General features: G+C 39.9%; 1 protein-coding gene across 6 annotated transcripts; it reads left to right on the top strand.

The window, feature by feature from the left end:
- Window positions 1–704: 704 nt before the first annotated feature.
- On the top strand, window positions 705–14,578 carry LOC146460616 (fatty acyl-CoA hydrolase precursor, medium chain-like). 6 transcript variants are annotated; one of them, XM_085088075.1, is made up of 10 exons: window positions 705–1,012; window positions 2,191–2,311; window positions 7,633–7,974; window positions 8,563–8,913; window positions 9,580–9,608; window positions 10,018–10,267; window positions 11,058–11,305; window positions 11,805–12,530; window positions 13,393–13,616; window positions 14,000–14,578. In XM_085088075.1, exons 2-10 carry the CDS (start codon window positions 2,260–2,262, stop codon window positions 14,175–14,177), a joined length of 2,400 nt encoding a protein of 799 aa, XP_084944201.1. In that variant the 5' UTR covers window positions 705–1,012; window positions 2,191–2,259; the 3' UTR covers window positions 14,178–14,578. The 6 variants fall into 6 exon arrangements, with proteins under 6 accessions (XP_084944201.1, XP_084944202.1, XP_084944200.1 ...); XM_085088076.1 differs by lacking the exon at window positions 705–1,012 and adding an exon at window positions 1,858–1,874; XM_085088074.1 differs by lacking the exon at window positions 705–1,012 and having other exon boundaries at window positions 2,073–2,311.
- The last annotated feature ends 738 nt before the right edge of the window (window positions 14,579–15,316 follow it).

Here is a 15,316-nt window from a genome sequence, read left to right as displayed (position 1 = left end):
CAAAGAAGCAATCACTTGATTAAGCGACGGTCAAAATACATTGGTTACTGGTTGTTAATAGCCCGCTAATTAACTGTCAACTTGAAAATTATATTATTGGCCTGCCACTTACTAAGGTGGCTAACGGCCACTGGGAAGTCACACTACAGTCCGCGTTTAAGTATTCTGCTTAACACAGATTCATTTCACTTTTCATGCCACGCATTTTAAGGACAACTCGTTATGTTGGAGACCGCCGCAGATACAATCAAAATTTATCATTGCTTCTTTCGTCCGAGAACGGCACGTTAACTTTCATTTAACTGATCACGCCGTCAAAGTAGTCTATGTAAATTTTACGCTATGTATAAAGTAAAAAATCAAACAGCGGGACTTCCAGTTCCAAGTTATTTTACTGTATGACTTCCGCCGGACGTTTTTCATTAAATATACAAAAAACGTCCGGATAAAGCGGTCCTACTTCCTCTTCCTCAGTTGAGGTTTATCTTAATTGGAAATCATTGGATCTAATTTGTTCTCCAATATTTTACTTCAGGTTCTGCGTTTTACGACCCGGGCATGCATTTCTCTCAACCAAAACATTCGACGCCTTTTGTTTTGTTTTGTGTTGTTTTTTAAGGGTCAACTCAAATGGACAGCTGAGTGAAAAACATACTTCCTGAACTGAAACTTCTGACCTAAAATATAAATTGTCGGAGCTGCTCCGGCCAAAAATGCAACTGAAACGTCAGCACACCCTGGATATTGTCTGTGGAGTAATATTGAACAACTGTAATTATCGTCCTTTCGATCACTTACGATTGTACGTGAGGGAACTTCCCAACCATAACCTTGAAGGTTGTGGTATTGGGAGTGGTAACATCTGTAATAATTGTTAGTCAGTCAAGTGCAGCTTCCGCTCAAGCCGATTTAAAAGAGCGGAGTCGATTTGAAGCCATCGTCAAATGCAATTGGTTTGTGCAACAAATGATACTGCAACGGTAGCTTTCTCAATAAATCTTATTTAGCAAAGGTGAGTAAGTTATTTCAGTAGAGGTGCATTCGCTGGTTTACGTGTCTTTTGCCTATTTGTTTGTTTCTATTGTTTTCTTTCCTTTCAACTAATAATTATACTCTGCTATAAGTAAGTTCAATCCAGCCATCCGATTGCCCATTATACGTTAGTTGTAGTTCGTGCAGAACACAAAGAAATCGCACTTGCATATTAAAGCTGGAGGTCACACTTTGACGAAGATTTTAGTCAGATTATTCTGAAGAAAGTTTTGACCAAATTCCGGGTAGTTCAAAGAGCGGATAACTTTATGCGAATAATAACTTTATGCGGATAACTTTATGCGAATAATTTAGCCATTCCTTTTTCTAATAGCTGTTGTACGAAAAACTCTATAGCGTGCCGAGGTGCCGTCATCTGGAATCTCCTCGCACTGCTTGCAAATGGCACAGGAACTGATCACGGCCTTCACGAAGAAGGCTTGGCAATGTAAGATCTTAGAGAACTAAACTTTTCAGCCGAGTCGCCTTCCACCATACAATATATGGACACCGTGACAGATTTTGTATACATATTTATCTGAGATATAGATCAAGTTGTAGAGCGAGGGTCAGGAAATTTTATTTTGAAATTTTTTAGTTTTGTATTCTTATCTTTTTCTTTTTGACACGGCCCCAATAGCTTTCTAGCTTTAATTACCACCGTGGATAATTAAAATTTTTATGTTATGTTTACGTAAATCGCTATCCAACGGATGAAGTGTATTCCAACTAATTACATTTTACCTGCTGGATCGCAATTTATCCGCTAGATAAAGCTATTTACTCTTTGAACAACCAGGTCTGATATCAGTACAGCTATAAAACGGATACCGAGCATAAAGGTAACGAAATGTTTAAGATGTACTAAGTTTTGAAACTTTTAACTTCTTTTGTTCTTTTAATACTGGACGTAATAATTCCAAGAACATGCAGGAACGGTTTTTTTAAGATCTACTTTTAATTTTCAATTTTCACAAAAAAAAAGTTATAGGCTTGTTATTTAAGCAGCCACGTCCTTGTTGGCACTTGGCCAAAGAAATATTGGTTTCCTTAATACTTGCACGTAAACTGCGTAAACTGTAAGGTCGGGTTACGAAAATCGTCTCTGACTGTTAAAATATTACTTTAAGTGATGACAAGTTCATGTCTTTATTGCAGTTGAGAATATCGGTTAATCCAGCGAACACATAGTGAATTCAACGTCATAAAGATAGAGCACAGAACACGATGAGGGTCAGCGGCAGGTTTCATTTGGCTTTGTGGATGTTGCTGTTATGTGGTAAGTTCGGTGCAGACATGTGATCCAGTGTGGTAAGTTCAGCGCTGCAGACATGCTGTCTTATACCGTTATTTTAATTTTCGATATCCGGTATAAGTTAAGTTACGATCGGGCACTTTCGCTGACGTTGGCTAACAGAACAGTAAGAAGCCGGCCCATTTGTGACGCTGATCAAAGTTTCGCTTGCTTAAGGCGGGCCCTGGGGCGAACACGCGAGATAGCTCTCTCGGCTTTCATTATTCATTGTGGATTGTTGACTCGTAGAATTTCAGTTGGCCGGTGGTCTATCCCAACGCATATAGAGACCTTCAGATTTTACTACGAGTACGAGCCTGAGTACGAGTACAACTTTTCAAATCTAGCCTTTGCATGGCTTTGATAACTGCTTGTCACATCAATCTTATTTCTAGGGTTTCCTTGTATGCTGGTAAATAACGGGAAGGAGCTGAGCGAGAGTGCTGGGGATGTATCTAATTTGAAATTTGAAAGTCTTTCTCGTACTCAATCTCGTACTCGTACTCAGTGATCCTAAGGTTTATGGGCTCCCGTAGAATGACTCTGCACTGTTGGCAGGCATCTCAGGATGTCGATTACAGGCACCTGCAATGGCGAGGCGTCCGGAGCCGTTATCTTGTTCGAGATTTTTGGAAGATTGCCATGGAGTTTTTCGTTTGCAATGTGCTGTTCTCAACTGTAACCAGACATCATCCTTAGCAACCTAGTAAAGCTGCCATCTAGCGATTTTGCCATGGCCTTTGGTGAGTGTCCAGTGTCGCACATCCGTATATTAAATATATTATATGGTCTCGACGAATGAAACAAAGTTTCTCTGCTTGAGATTCTTGTCGCTTAAATTCTGGTCATATAAATACTTTTCTTTTATTTAACTTCGCCATCACAACGAAACAATTAAATAACAACAAAAGAAAGCAAATGTTGGCAGGGGCTGGCCGCTACGGCAATAGCCAATTACGCACCTAAAATCTACGCAAAACTACTGTTGAAGCCAATGGACTTCGTAGGGCGATCTTTCTGCTAATATATATTACTTAATTTAAATCATAGTTGATTGATTCTGACAGCCTTTAGTATTGCGGCAAAACGTCTTAGGAAAAGATAAGGTAGTTCTACTAAAAAAAATGCGATTGCTTTAAGTTACTTGCTGTTTAGTGCAAGTTATACTATTAAGTGAGTAACGCCGCGTACAAATTTACTCAATTTTGTTGTTCGACCCTAGCCTTTTCCATTTTCTTCTTAGATTTTCTTTCCTTTCAATTACAGAAATGTCCTAAATGCTTTTTATTCCTCTTTCGATACAGTGATACAGCCGGGATAAACCCCTTTTGATATTTCAGCTTGAATCCCCCCCAAGCTACGTGCACGATTTTTCCTGTGTGACGTCGTACCGTAGGCATAGAAACCGTAGGCCCCGTCTCACAACACTTCAATGTTCATAACCCTGTGGGACGTTAAAGAACCCACACACTAATCGCGAAGAGTAGGGCATGGAGTTCCGGTGTGCTGGTCTGGTCTTTGTGCTATTTCACGATTTCATGGGTTGGGTGGGTTGGATGAAATCGCTAATGGACTGATAGCGGCTGCCAGCGGCGCCTATATATGCTGATGTCCGATCTCACCCTTGCACTGAAGTAATGCAATTATAAACCGCATTTGAAAATGTATATAGAAAATGCGGTATATGAATACCATTACCATTACCATTACGTCACGCCTCTCACGTCTTTCGTGCCCCGATCATGACGGGACCGACGTAGTCCTGAGAGATCCAGTTAACGATATCGCAGTTTCGAATGCTCTTCTAACAATATTACATTGTATGGTGATTAATATGACATTTTGCCTTGTTGGTTGCTGATGTATGCTAATTTGCCTCTAGAACCCGCGGCATTTTTATCGTCATTTGTCTTAGCCACATTAACGGATTCTTGCAGTCCTTTGTGATCAAATTAAATCTGTCAAAGTTCACCTTCAATGTCCTTAATGATCGTGTCTACGTGTTGTTATAGCTGACTTGAATCTTTGACGATATTGAATGCAAGTTACATACCATTACCATTACGTCACGCCTCTCACGTCTTTCGTGCCCCGATCATGACGGGACCGACGAAGTCCTGAGAGATCCAGTTGACAAATCACAGCTTCGAATGTTCTTCTAACAATACTACATTGTATGGTGATTATGATATGACATGACATATTGCCTTGTTCATTGCTAATATATGCTAATTTACCTCTAGAACCCACGGCATTTTTATCGTCATTTGTCTTAGACACATTAACGGATTCTTGCTGCTTTGTGAGCAGATTAAATTTGTCAAAGATCACCTTCAATGTCCTTAATGATCGTGTCTACGTGATGTTCTTTGCATGTCTGACTTGAATCTTTGTCGATATTGAATGCAAGCTAATTTAAGAAAGGATTGATTTATTTGTGTTTGTTTTCACACAGTAAACTGACTTTATTCCCCGGGAGGGGGGGGGGGGGTACTTGGGTTCAGTTTTGCTCGGTATATGCCGCTGGCCTCTCAGAGCCCCTGCCCCATTGTATAATTATACATGTAGTCTATTTTGTGGCCGGTTAGGGACGGACCATTAGAAAAGTGATGGGGGGGGGGGGGGGATTTTCAGTTTGCAGGAATTTTTTTTTCGGTTGATACCCTCTGCAAGAATTTTTTTTTTGTTGTTGTTGATTTTTTTGTACTAGTGGGCAGCACACAGCAACGAATCTTATTAACTTGTTTTATTATCCGACCGGTTTCGTGTGATAACTACACACTTCGTCAGGGATTGAACAAGATAGTTTGGGGAAGTACAAATGACGTTCCACTAGGGTGTGAACAGCAAAAACACCCACAGACAAACGTGCAGTCATTTTGGGGCTCACGGATTTAACGTTAAATCCGTGAGCCCCAAAATTATACATTACACACCTAGCGGCAGGATTTTTGTAACATCCTGCACGTATGTCTGTGGGTGTTTTTGCTGTTCGCACCCTAGTGGAACGTCATTTGTACTGTAAAATTTAGGTATAAAATAAGTTCCCCAAACTATCTTGTTCAATCCCTGACGAAGTGTGTAGTTATCACACAAAACCGGTCGAATAATAAAACAAGTTAACAAGATTCTTTGCTGTGTGCTGCTCACTAGTACTTATTTTTTTTAAAAAAAGCGCTTTATGGATAAACAGATATGCTGGAAGCGTTTTACTGACAAAATCGTTTTTCTTCAAAACTATTTGACCTATTGCTCGTGATTATTGGGTTTACTACCAGTTATAAACACAAAACAAAATACTGAGTTGTAGTAAGGGTAAATTCCAGCCACGACACAAAATGTGGGGTTGGTTTGTTGTTCATACAAAACAAACTTCCACAAAAAATTTAGATTTTCAAAACATTAAAAAGGCCATTTTGGGACATTCTGGAAGAAATTTTCGGTCATTAAAACACTAAGAGGTATTTTCTATAATAATTCCTTAATCTCCTTCTGCAAGAATTGTTTTTTCTTCCGTCTCGGCTTACAAGAATTTTTTTTCGGGCATTTCGGCTTGCACGAATTATTTTTTTTTTTTGTATTTCCCCCCCCCCCCCCCCCACCCCATTACTTTTCTAATGGTCCGTCCCTTATAGACCCCATCTTAGTCACTTTTGGAAAAATGTAATTTTCGCGATCCCAACTAAGTCACTTTCTATTTATGCATCTACTTTATCAATCCTTTAAATAGGTCATCCTAAACTGAATGGACTTTGTTCTGGACCGGTGGTTTTGTGCTATTGTGTAACTGGTTAATATTGAAGTTGTGGTTTCAAGAACGGAATGTAATGCGAGGTGATTGTTACATGTAATAAACAACAACTCTCTGAAGTTTTTAACCAAGATCATTTTGAATCCCTACTTAATAGAATTTTCTTACCCCAAATATCCGAAAATGTGCGACCCCATTCTAGTAACTGTATTGAAAATGCAACCCCATTCTAGTCAATCCAGTCATGAAATGCGACCCCATCTAGCGGCACATCCCCATTAGCCTCTTATAAGGAAGTACCCCCCCCCCCCCCCTCCCGGGCTTTATTCGCTGCAGGTAAATGAGGTTTTGCCTTCTTCGTTGTTTGTTTTTGCTTACTAAATTGTTTTGCTTGAGGTTCTGATTTTTGTCGAGGGTTTTGGGGTTTCGTGGTTAAACAGGTCGTGCTCGCTAAAACGAATAGACTGAACCGGAAAAAGCGGTATCGGCCGATTATTAGATTATTAGCTAAAGCGGAATATCAGTTGTTCGGGAAATTCCCTTGAGGGAAAGTTCCCGTTGCTTTTCATTTTCCACTTTTCAAATAAATTAATAATTTGTTTGCATTTTGTTGTCAAGTTAACTCATAATATGACACACTTCAAATAAGCCATCATTTGTTGTCGCCAGTTTCTGGCCAAGATAATAGGATTTGTTTTGGACTTGTGCCTAGATTAATGAGCTCCATCAACGGCAAAGACAGCGGTGTATATTTAGAATACAGTAATTATACCCTTGCCACCCAGCCATACATTCTTTCAGTTCGAAGCCTCACTGCTGTTTCATATGTGCTATTAGCTAATGTGGTAAAATGTAGACAAGGAGGTCAGCAAAGATTGTCCCATAGTAGTTCCTATCATAAGTAAGTAAATTACGATCATCCAGGTGAGTATAGTCCTGAGGAGGACTGTTTGAGATGACATTGGCTTTGACTGACGTTTCGACAACCTGAGCGGAAGTCGTCTTCAGAGTAAAGAAATTGTGGAACGTCAGTGGATGGTGTATATGTTTCTGGTTGTTAACCTAATTGATCAACGAAGTCGAGATGTTAATGGTCATAGTAGTTCCTATGTAGTCACCCATAACAGATCCTTCGAGTTCAATTTCATGAATCACTAACTTGCTATTTTTCTCATTAACTATTTCATGGTTTCTCATTGTTGTCAGTAATGTTAATAAGAGGCCTATGAGCCCTATAGTTGTTTTCGTATATTCGTTTTGTACTTTTTTGCTGTGAAGTACTTTAAAATGGCTTCAATCACGAGGACTCATTTGTCTTTGTAGTTTTTATTCTTTCGTGGACAGAAAGGTCGAATCATTCAGGTTATTTTCGGGGCAATCAAGCCTCCTCGCCATATAAAGGCAGTGGCGCGCCAGCGGCAATAAGAAGTGACAAAGGGTCCAGCGACATGGCTCACAAGGTTTCTTTCCATATTCACGCCTGTACGTCAGCAAGATTTTGGATAACCCGTAAAATTTATGCGTCCACAACTTACATACTTTTATTTTTTGTCAGGGTCTGTTAGCACGCAAGAGGAATGCTCTAACGGGGATATAACTTTGAACTGTGAAGCACTAAAACAAGAGAGCAAAATCAAAGACATGGAGTGGAATGTGAAAGATTCCCGCACCAATAAAGTTACTATGGTTGCTTCTTGTGACAAAACACTATCGTGCCGTCTGCACATGAAGTCAATAGAAGGATATGGGATAAATTTGTCAGTTTCCAATGGATCCTTGAGTATTAAGCGCTCATCGCGGAATATAGCGAATGGCACTGTGGAATTTTGGTGTAAAGTTCAACCGTCGTCCGTTGATCCCCCGATTAAATCAGACAAGTTCAATTTGTCTCTAGAATGTAAGTTTACTGATATTGTGTTTTCTCTCAAAACACCACCGAGTGTGGGTTTGTCATTTTTCAGATAGTGGACAGATGACACGCTGTTTTGTTAGCCATTTGGTTGTTAAAAAACGTTCCAGTTTGCAGGAAAAAAGGTCTGGCTGATCCCACCCTTTTCTCGACGGTGGTTGAGTTTGGCAGGAGAAGAAAGCAATGAGGTGGCTAACCCTGTCTCTTTTTCAAAAGTAGGGTGAAAACTAACTGAAGGTGAACTGCAACTAACGGCTAGTCACGAGGCGGCTGATTGAGAATCAGTTTACTGAGGATAGGTATACTGACAAGAAAAATAAAATGGTTCAAGGGCACGTTCAGAGCTGGTGCGGCTGGAGATACGAAAACTAGATTTTTTCTTGTCAAAGTGTAAAGCCATCCATTAACTTGACTAGGATCGTCTGAATAAATACCTTAACGAAGAAATACAATTATGGGTCGGGAACAATTCATCAGGTTGCTACTCAGGTTAGCGCACCTACTAGGCATTTCTAGCTGGACGTCATCTGAAGCCAAAAAAAACATCTTAGTCTTAATAAGCTTTTTTTATCTTAGGCATCTGGACTCGTGTTGGTGGCAATGTTAACCTGACCAGCCAGTTGATGAACATTTTGCCTTGGAAACGGGTTCTTAGCGTAGAACTATTTGACTCCAAAAGCCTTATGAGATTTGCTTACTGCGACACCAACCGCTGTTATTGTACACTGTGTGAAGACCTCCAACCAACGCCAGCGCTATCCTTTGGTGAACGATTAAAAGAAGAACAAGGGTCCATACTGTTGACGGCAATAAGAAAGAGTGACGAATGGCTTAAGATCTTAATTAAAACGCATCTCGGTAATGCGTCGTTTAAGGAGACTGGTCCATATATTCTCAATGTAACCATTCGTCTAAAACCCAATCGAGGTAAACAACTTTTGCACTTGCTAACAACAGAATATTGAAGCCTGTCTAGACCAGGGAAGGGGGGATTATGCTTGCGCTAACTTTGAAGTTTAATATTTCCACAAACAGCACGAAACTTCGTGACTTTTTCAGAAATTTATCTGAAAACGATAGATGATGATGGTAGATAAGGGTTCATTGAATTTGATGTTATTATGACAACCAAATTTTGACTGGCAGGGTTTTCAGAAAACGGAAGGTTCATATTTTTAATGTACAAAAGACAACTCTCTTACAGTAAATTTTCGTGTCTTTTTATTCATTTTGATTAACTTTGGGTAAATTTAGTGGTTTTCTCAGGTTTTAGAAAATTCAAGATGGCGGACTATGGCTCCTGTTTTTCTCCGAGTTTCTACTTCACGTGTACGGAATCAAATGGTGCTTGTGAGCATTTACGAGCGTGCGAGCACAGCGTTTAATCAGTTTGTGAATTTTAAGTTCTTGTTGACTAGCAACGATGACGTTTTTAAAACCTTTGCAGGTTTTTTTTGTGGTGTTTAGACAAACTGCAACCCTTCTCCTCAAAAAAAAAATAATAAAATAGTTTGTCTCTAAAGTTATCTGATAAAATCTAAAAGGGTGGTTTGTAAAACGTTAACATTAAAATTGAAAATGGTTTTATTTCAGAGCCAAACACTACTCCGCGGACACACCTGGTGAGTTTCGGGTCTATTCGATCCCTTTTTCACTTACAAATAATAAAAAATAAGGTTTTCATGTGTATTTCTTACCCTCTTCCCCCCAAGAGTGGAGAAGTAGGGATGTGGCAGGGGAAGGGGGGTCTTAAACGGTCACGGTTGGGCCAGCCAATTTTTTTCTGCCCGAATTTATTGCGCGACTATTTCGCTTTGCACGATTTTGTTTCAACTCTGTAAGCTTTCCCCTCAAGTCGGCCCCTATCCACTGAGCATTGCGCGACTTAATTTTTTATCCGTCGTTGCCTACCAACGCTCCACGAACAATACTCTACTGAGGACTTATATTTTTGCTTGGTGTGAAATGGTAGCATTTGAGATATGTATATGCCTTCTCTGAGTTTTTCCCCATGTGTCAAAAATCCTTCAGCACCAAGAAGCAGACGGCAGTGCTCCCAACGTGTGGACCGAGTCAGGTGCAGTTGTTGGCAAGATCGAGGCTGTTACACACTGCAAATCAGTGCACGAGTATCTTGGTATCCCGTATGCTAAACCCCCGGTCCAACAATTGAGATTTGCTGCTCCAATACCCATCACACCTTGGAGAGGAATCAAAGAAGTGAAAGAATTTGGAGCGGCTTGTCCCCAGCCAGCTAATTTCACCAGTGAAATTGGAAAAGGTTAGGGAGTTAGATTATAGATATATATCCCATAAAAATTTGCCAGGATTGATTGATCTTGGATTTTGATTCTTGAAACGCCAACAGCACATGAAAAGCGATACTCATTAAGTTAACTGCATATTTACCAGACCCTTCACGACGGCATCTTGCAATTGGATGGGAAGGCAAGAACTCAAGCAGAGATTCCCTACAATTCCCGGCCAACAATTGTTTTTGCGCTGTGGGAAATCGTTTGCAAAGTCTGAGAAATCACGGTCTTTGGACCAAACAATATTCTCATTTCCTGATTTTTGAATGATTTTTCTACCTAAATCTAGTTTGCAGGTTGAAACTGTGTTTTGGTATCCCCGCATAAAATGTACAATTTGAAGGTCGGCGTGATAAAATGAAGACTGAAATGGTATGAATGAATTTAAATAGCCAATGTGCACTTTCATCCGTTAAGTTAAGTTTGTGCTAAATTGATCAATTGCATGGTATCTAAAGCTTACAGTTCATAAATTGTTTGCTCGCTTGCGACACATTTTGTTCTATTAGTTGCAAAATTTCAATTTTTCTGCTATTTTTCGGAAAATTTCAAACGGTCTCAACCTACCAACTGGAACCCAGATGTAAGGTTTACGCATTCACGTCCTCTCCCCTCAGCACACAAAAACCTTTTTTGCGCCAAGACGCGAATTTTCAGACTTCAGTTTGACCAATTTGAAGCAAGTACACTATTGTTTTGCTCCATATTCTGCGAAACAAAAATAATTACTGCAACTAGACCACAATTTATTTTTCTCAGAAAGTGAAGATTGCCTTTACTTGAATGTATTTGTGCCATCAACCATCAAGCCCGATGCCAAGATGGCGGTCATGGTGTGGATTCACGGTGGAGCGTTTAAACATGGCTCTTCAACTGAATACCCAGGTCACGTTTTGGCGGCCTTTAATGACGTCATAGTGGTCACCTTCAACTACAGACTTGGAGTTCTAGGGTTCCTGAACATTCCAAAAACTAGCATCAAGGGGAATTATGGGATGCTTGACCAGGTGATTGATCATTTTATGTATCGATCATCGAAGAGTAAGATTAGAGTATTTTAAAGCTTGGTCCTGTTGCCAGTTACTCCTGATTTAGATTCTCTCAAGCAAAATAAGCACTCAGAGTACTCGAACGATGGGAGTCGAACCAACGACATTCCGCACTCCATCTTTTCAGGGGCCATTCTGTTTCTCTTTTGTAACATTTCGCTCGTCCCGTCTACGAGGATACATTGTACGATTCGGTCTTCCAAGAGGTCGCCAGAATTACTCACGGCGGCTGTTAGCGCTACTCAGGAGGATATGTAGCCTTTTTTTATTGAGCCATTTTTCTGTTTTGTTTTTGGCGCCGTCAAAAGAGTGGTTTAAGACGGACTGGAATAATGGAATGGGGGAATACATGGCTAGAAAAATGGGGACTCGTGACTACACCCGCATATGTCATGTGTCACCTTTTGCTTTTGAAGACACAGTATCTTCATCTGTTGGTTGCAATTTATCTCTGCAGGTTTTGGCATTAAAATGGGTTCAAAACAATATCGCCAACTTTGGTGGCGATCCAAACAGAGTGACCATATTTGGCGAAAACGCAGGAGGAATGAGTGTGTCCCTTCATTTAATCTCACCTAAATCGCAAGGCTTGTTTCAAAGGGCAATTATACAGAGCGGTGTAGCTTCGTCGCCTTACCTGGCAGCTGAAAAAAAGCCAAGCGCAGACACTGTGCAAAAATTTGCGTTGCTTGCAAATTGTTCCTCTCCTGATAGGAACAATCCTGGCAATCTTGTACGCTGTTTGAGAAGCAAGGACTCCAAAGAAATAATTTCTTTTCAAAAACATTTGGCATTGAGCTCCACCATCACTAGCCCGGTGGTCGCCCGTAATTTTCTGCCCAGGCTTCCCCAGAAGTTATTCAAAAGAAAGGAGTTTAACAACAGCATTGATATCATAAGCGGATTTACAAGTCACAAATCATCTCTAAGTGCTGTTCTAGGTTCAGGAACTATTACCCAAAGCAATGTGACCAGAGAAGCCTTTGAATTAGCCATTAGGAAAACGCTCGAAGTGGCCATGGGAGGCAATGCAAGCAGAAATGCCGTAGAATCCGTTAAAAGAAATTACACAGCTCTCAATGTTACACATAACAAGACCAAGACCAGAGAAATGCTGTTTGATTTTGAGAATGACTTTATGGTTGTTTCTTCAACGATATTTGAGGCAGAAGCCTTAGCAACGGTGAGATTAAAATAGTGTTCAATTCGGATTTATGAAATTTGATTAATGTGGATCAGTTAAAATTATCTCTGTAATTATCCGTCTCAGGTTGTTTTTGTTATGCTATGGTCGGGAGTCCACCTTTACGACCTCTTCAATATTACAACACTATTGTTAATTGTTGATAAAAGCTCAGTCCTTTTTTGAACTCGAAACCCAAAAAAGCAAAAGAGCACGTTTGGGAGTTCCAAAGTGACATTCCTCTGTCATCTATGCAACTGATACGAGGGCAGGCTGGGGAGGGAGATCTTCGTAATTTCATAATCATTGGGGCTACGGCAATAGGTCTTAGAGGGTATATAGTATGCTCCAAACTGTTTCTTTCAGGGTCCACAAAGTGGATCGATTTTGTTATATCACGTGACAATCAAGTCATTTGTTCTTCACAGCCGTATTGGATCCGCCATTTTGGATTTCTCGGTATCTCCCAAACCGTAGGCAATCGTTCACATTGGTTTTCACAACCAATAGATAAGACTGAAACGGTGTGATTTTTTTTAAAGATAGTAGAAGAAACTTAAAATTTCTCCCAAAAAGGTAACAAAATTCAAACGTGGAAACTACGGGCTGTCAAAATCTTCTTGCCATAGAAACGCGAAGTCAAGTGACCAATCAGTTGTTATATAAAATTCTTCCCCAGATAATTGTTTTGAGAAAACTCACCAAGTTTAGTAGTGTTTCCTTATAAATAAACAAAAATATGAATATTGAAAGCCCCTCACCCCCTGGCTCACGTTGAATAGTTAGGTAAGACAAAATAAATAAAACACTGCACCTTTTAAACCTTTTTAACTCATGCTTTAACTCCATCTTCAAAAACCAGGCTGGAAACCGAGTTTATATGTATGTCTTGGAGCATCGTCCTGATATTTCTCCCTCCTCTCACTGTGCTGGTGAGGTTCATGGAAGAGATGTCGGCTTTGTGTTTGGCGCGCCTTTCAAGCGCCTTTCTTCGCTGGATGACTTTTGTACTCCCAGGTATTCCGACATCGAGAAGGGATTTAGTTGGTATGTCATGAAAATGTGGACAGACTTCGCTAAAGTCGGGTAAGAGGTAATTTTATTTTTACCGGCATTTTTTAACAGTATTGAAGAGAGATGAAATATCTAAGAAAAATGGCAAAACTTATGCTGCAATAGTAACCTTGATCATATGTTGTAACTTGACAAAAGGTCTTTAGAGGGAACATTTTCTGATTGTCTAGCCTTTGAACAGTATCTTTCTCTCCTAATTTATACACGCATTGGATTCAGGGAGTGAGGTTTTTTTGCCTAAGTTTGAACTACTACTCAGGACTACTGCTCGGAGGCTGAAATTTTGACATTGTCAGTTTTGCAACTCAGACAAAAAAACATGATCTGAGTAAGGTCGACTGACAGAATACAAGACGATAGAAACTCAGTTAATTTTATGCTGATTCCTTTACCAGAAATCCAACTCCTTCTGATTCTAACTCTCCAGTCAAGTGGTCTCCTTTCAAAAAAGATGAGCAGTTGTACCTGGCCCTCGACTTGATGCCGAGATTGAAGCAGAAGTATGGAACAAAAGGAGTAACCTTTTGGAACAAATTTATCCCCAAAGGGAATAAGCATTCAAGCAAATCGTAAAATCTGGGAAAACCGTAAAAGACGGCATTGAAATATGCTGATTTGTTGATACTTGATAAATGTGCTTTTAAAGGAATGAACTGTTTGTCAAAGTGTTCTTTATTTATGTTGCTAAGCAAAGGAAAGGACAGCCGTTTTCTTTTACCTCGGAATGTTAGGCAGTAACCATGGAAACGACATTTGTAAGCCTATCGTTGTAAAGAAAACCAGATATGTCAAGTATACATTGTAAGTAGATTATGAAGTCATTTTTAAAACCCGCCAAGCTTTGTAATTAAAAACAAATACAGTTCTTTCATACATGTCCGCTAAATAGTTTAGCCATAAGTACTTTAAAAAGTATTGTTATTGTATTTTAATTCTAAAATTCAGCCTTATATCTGCTGTAAATGAGTTTAATAAACAGTCTTCTTTGCCGTCACTGCACGACTAGGATCTGAAATTTCCTAATGGGACGTTTTATGGAGGACGCAAACAGACGATCACGAATTTTTTTTCTGTCCTTCTAAACTTGACCGTGGGTGCGGCCTCTAAGAATTCAACTCCAGAAAATTTTACAAACATTTGACATCTAAAGCGAGTTGGAATAATCGCGACATTTGAAAAAAGCGAATTCCTTCTAATAGTGACGTTTTCCCTGCCGTCGCCTTCGCTAAAGCTCGCTATTGTCACCTGAAGGACAACTGAGAATGATATCAGTCCAGGCCATCTTAGTTCCAAGGGTTTCTATTCATTAAGCCTGAGGGCAAACGTCTCTGCTGAAAAGGAAGCAGCATCTAGGAGACGAATTTACCCTCAATCCTGGAAAGAAAGGCCTTAGGTCAAACCACTGACACTAACATAAACAATCTACTACCCCTCAAATGAAATGATACTTCGGACGCCCGTTATCAAAATTGCAGTAGTAATCGTGCAACTTCATTTTTAAAGCGAGCACGCGAGCAAGAACAAACGAATGCCAATCACTGAGGGGAATTGTAGTAGAGGCCAGATTTTCGACCACTTAAAAAAACGCCTGAAAAATGCCGAATATTTAAAAGGGGAATTAATTTATTAGCGACATACAACAAAGATGTTGACAGTGTTGAGACAAAGTTAAGTGGAAAAAATTTTAAAAGAGCCAAGTGTCTCTAACTCAA

This window comes from Pavona decussata, unplaced genomic scaffold (genome assembly GCF_977016875.1).
Source record: "Pavona decussata unplaced genomic scaffold, jaPavDecu1.1 SCAFFOLD_210, whole genome shotgun sequence".
Taxonomy (NCBI): Eukaryota; Metazoa; Cnidaria; class Anthozoa; order Scleractinia; family Agariciidae; genus Pavona; species Pavona decussata.
Note: the sequence above shows the minus strand (reverse complement) of the source record. Positions and strands in the feature narration are given on the sequence as shown.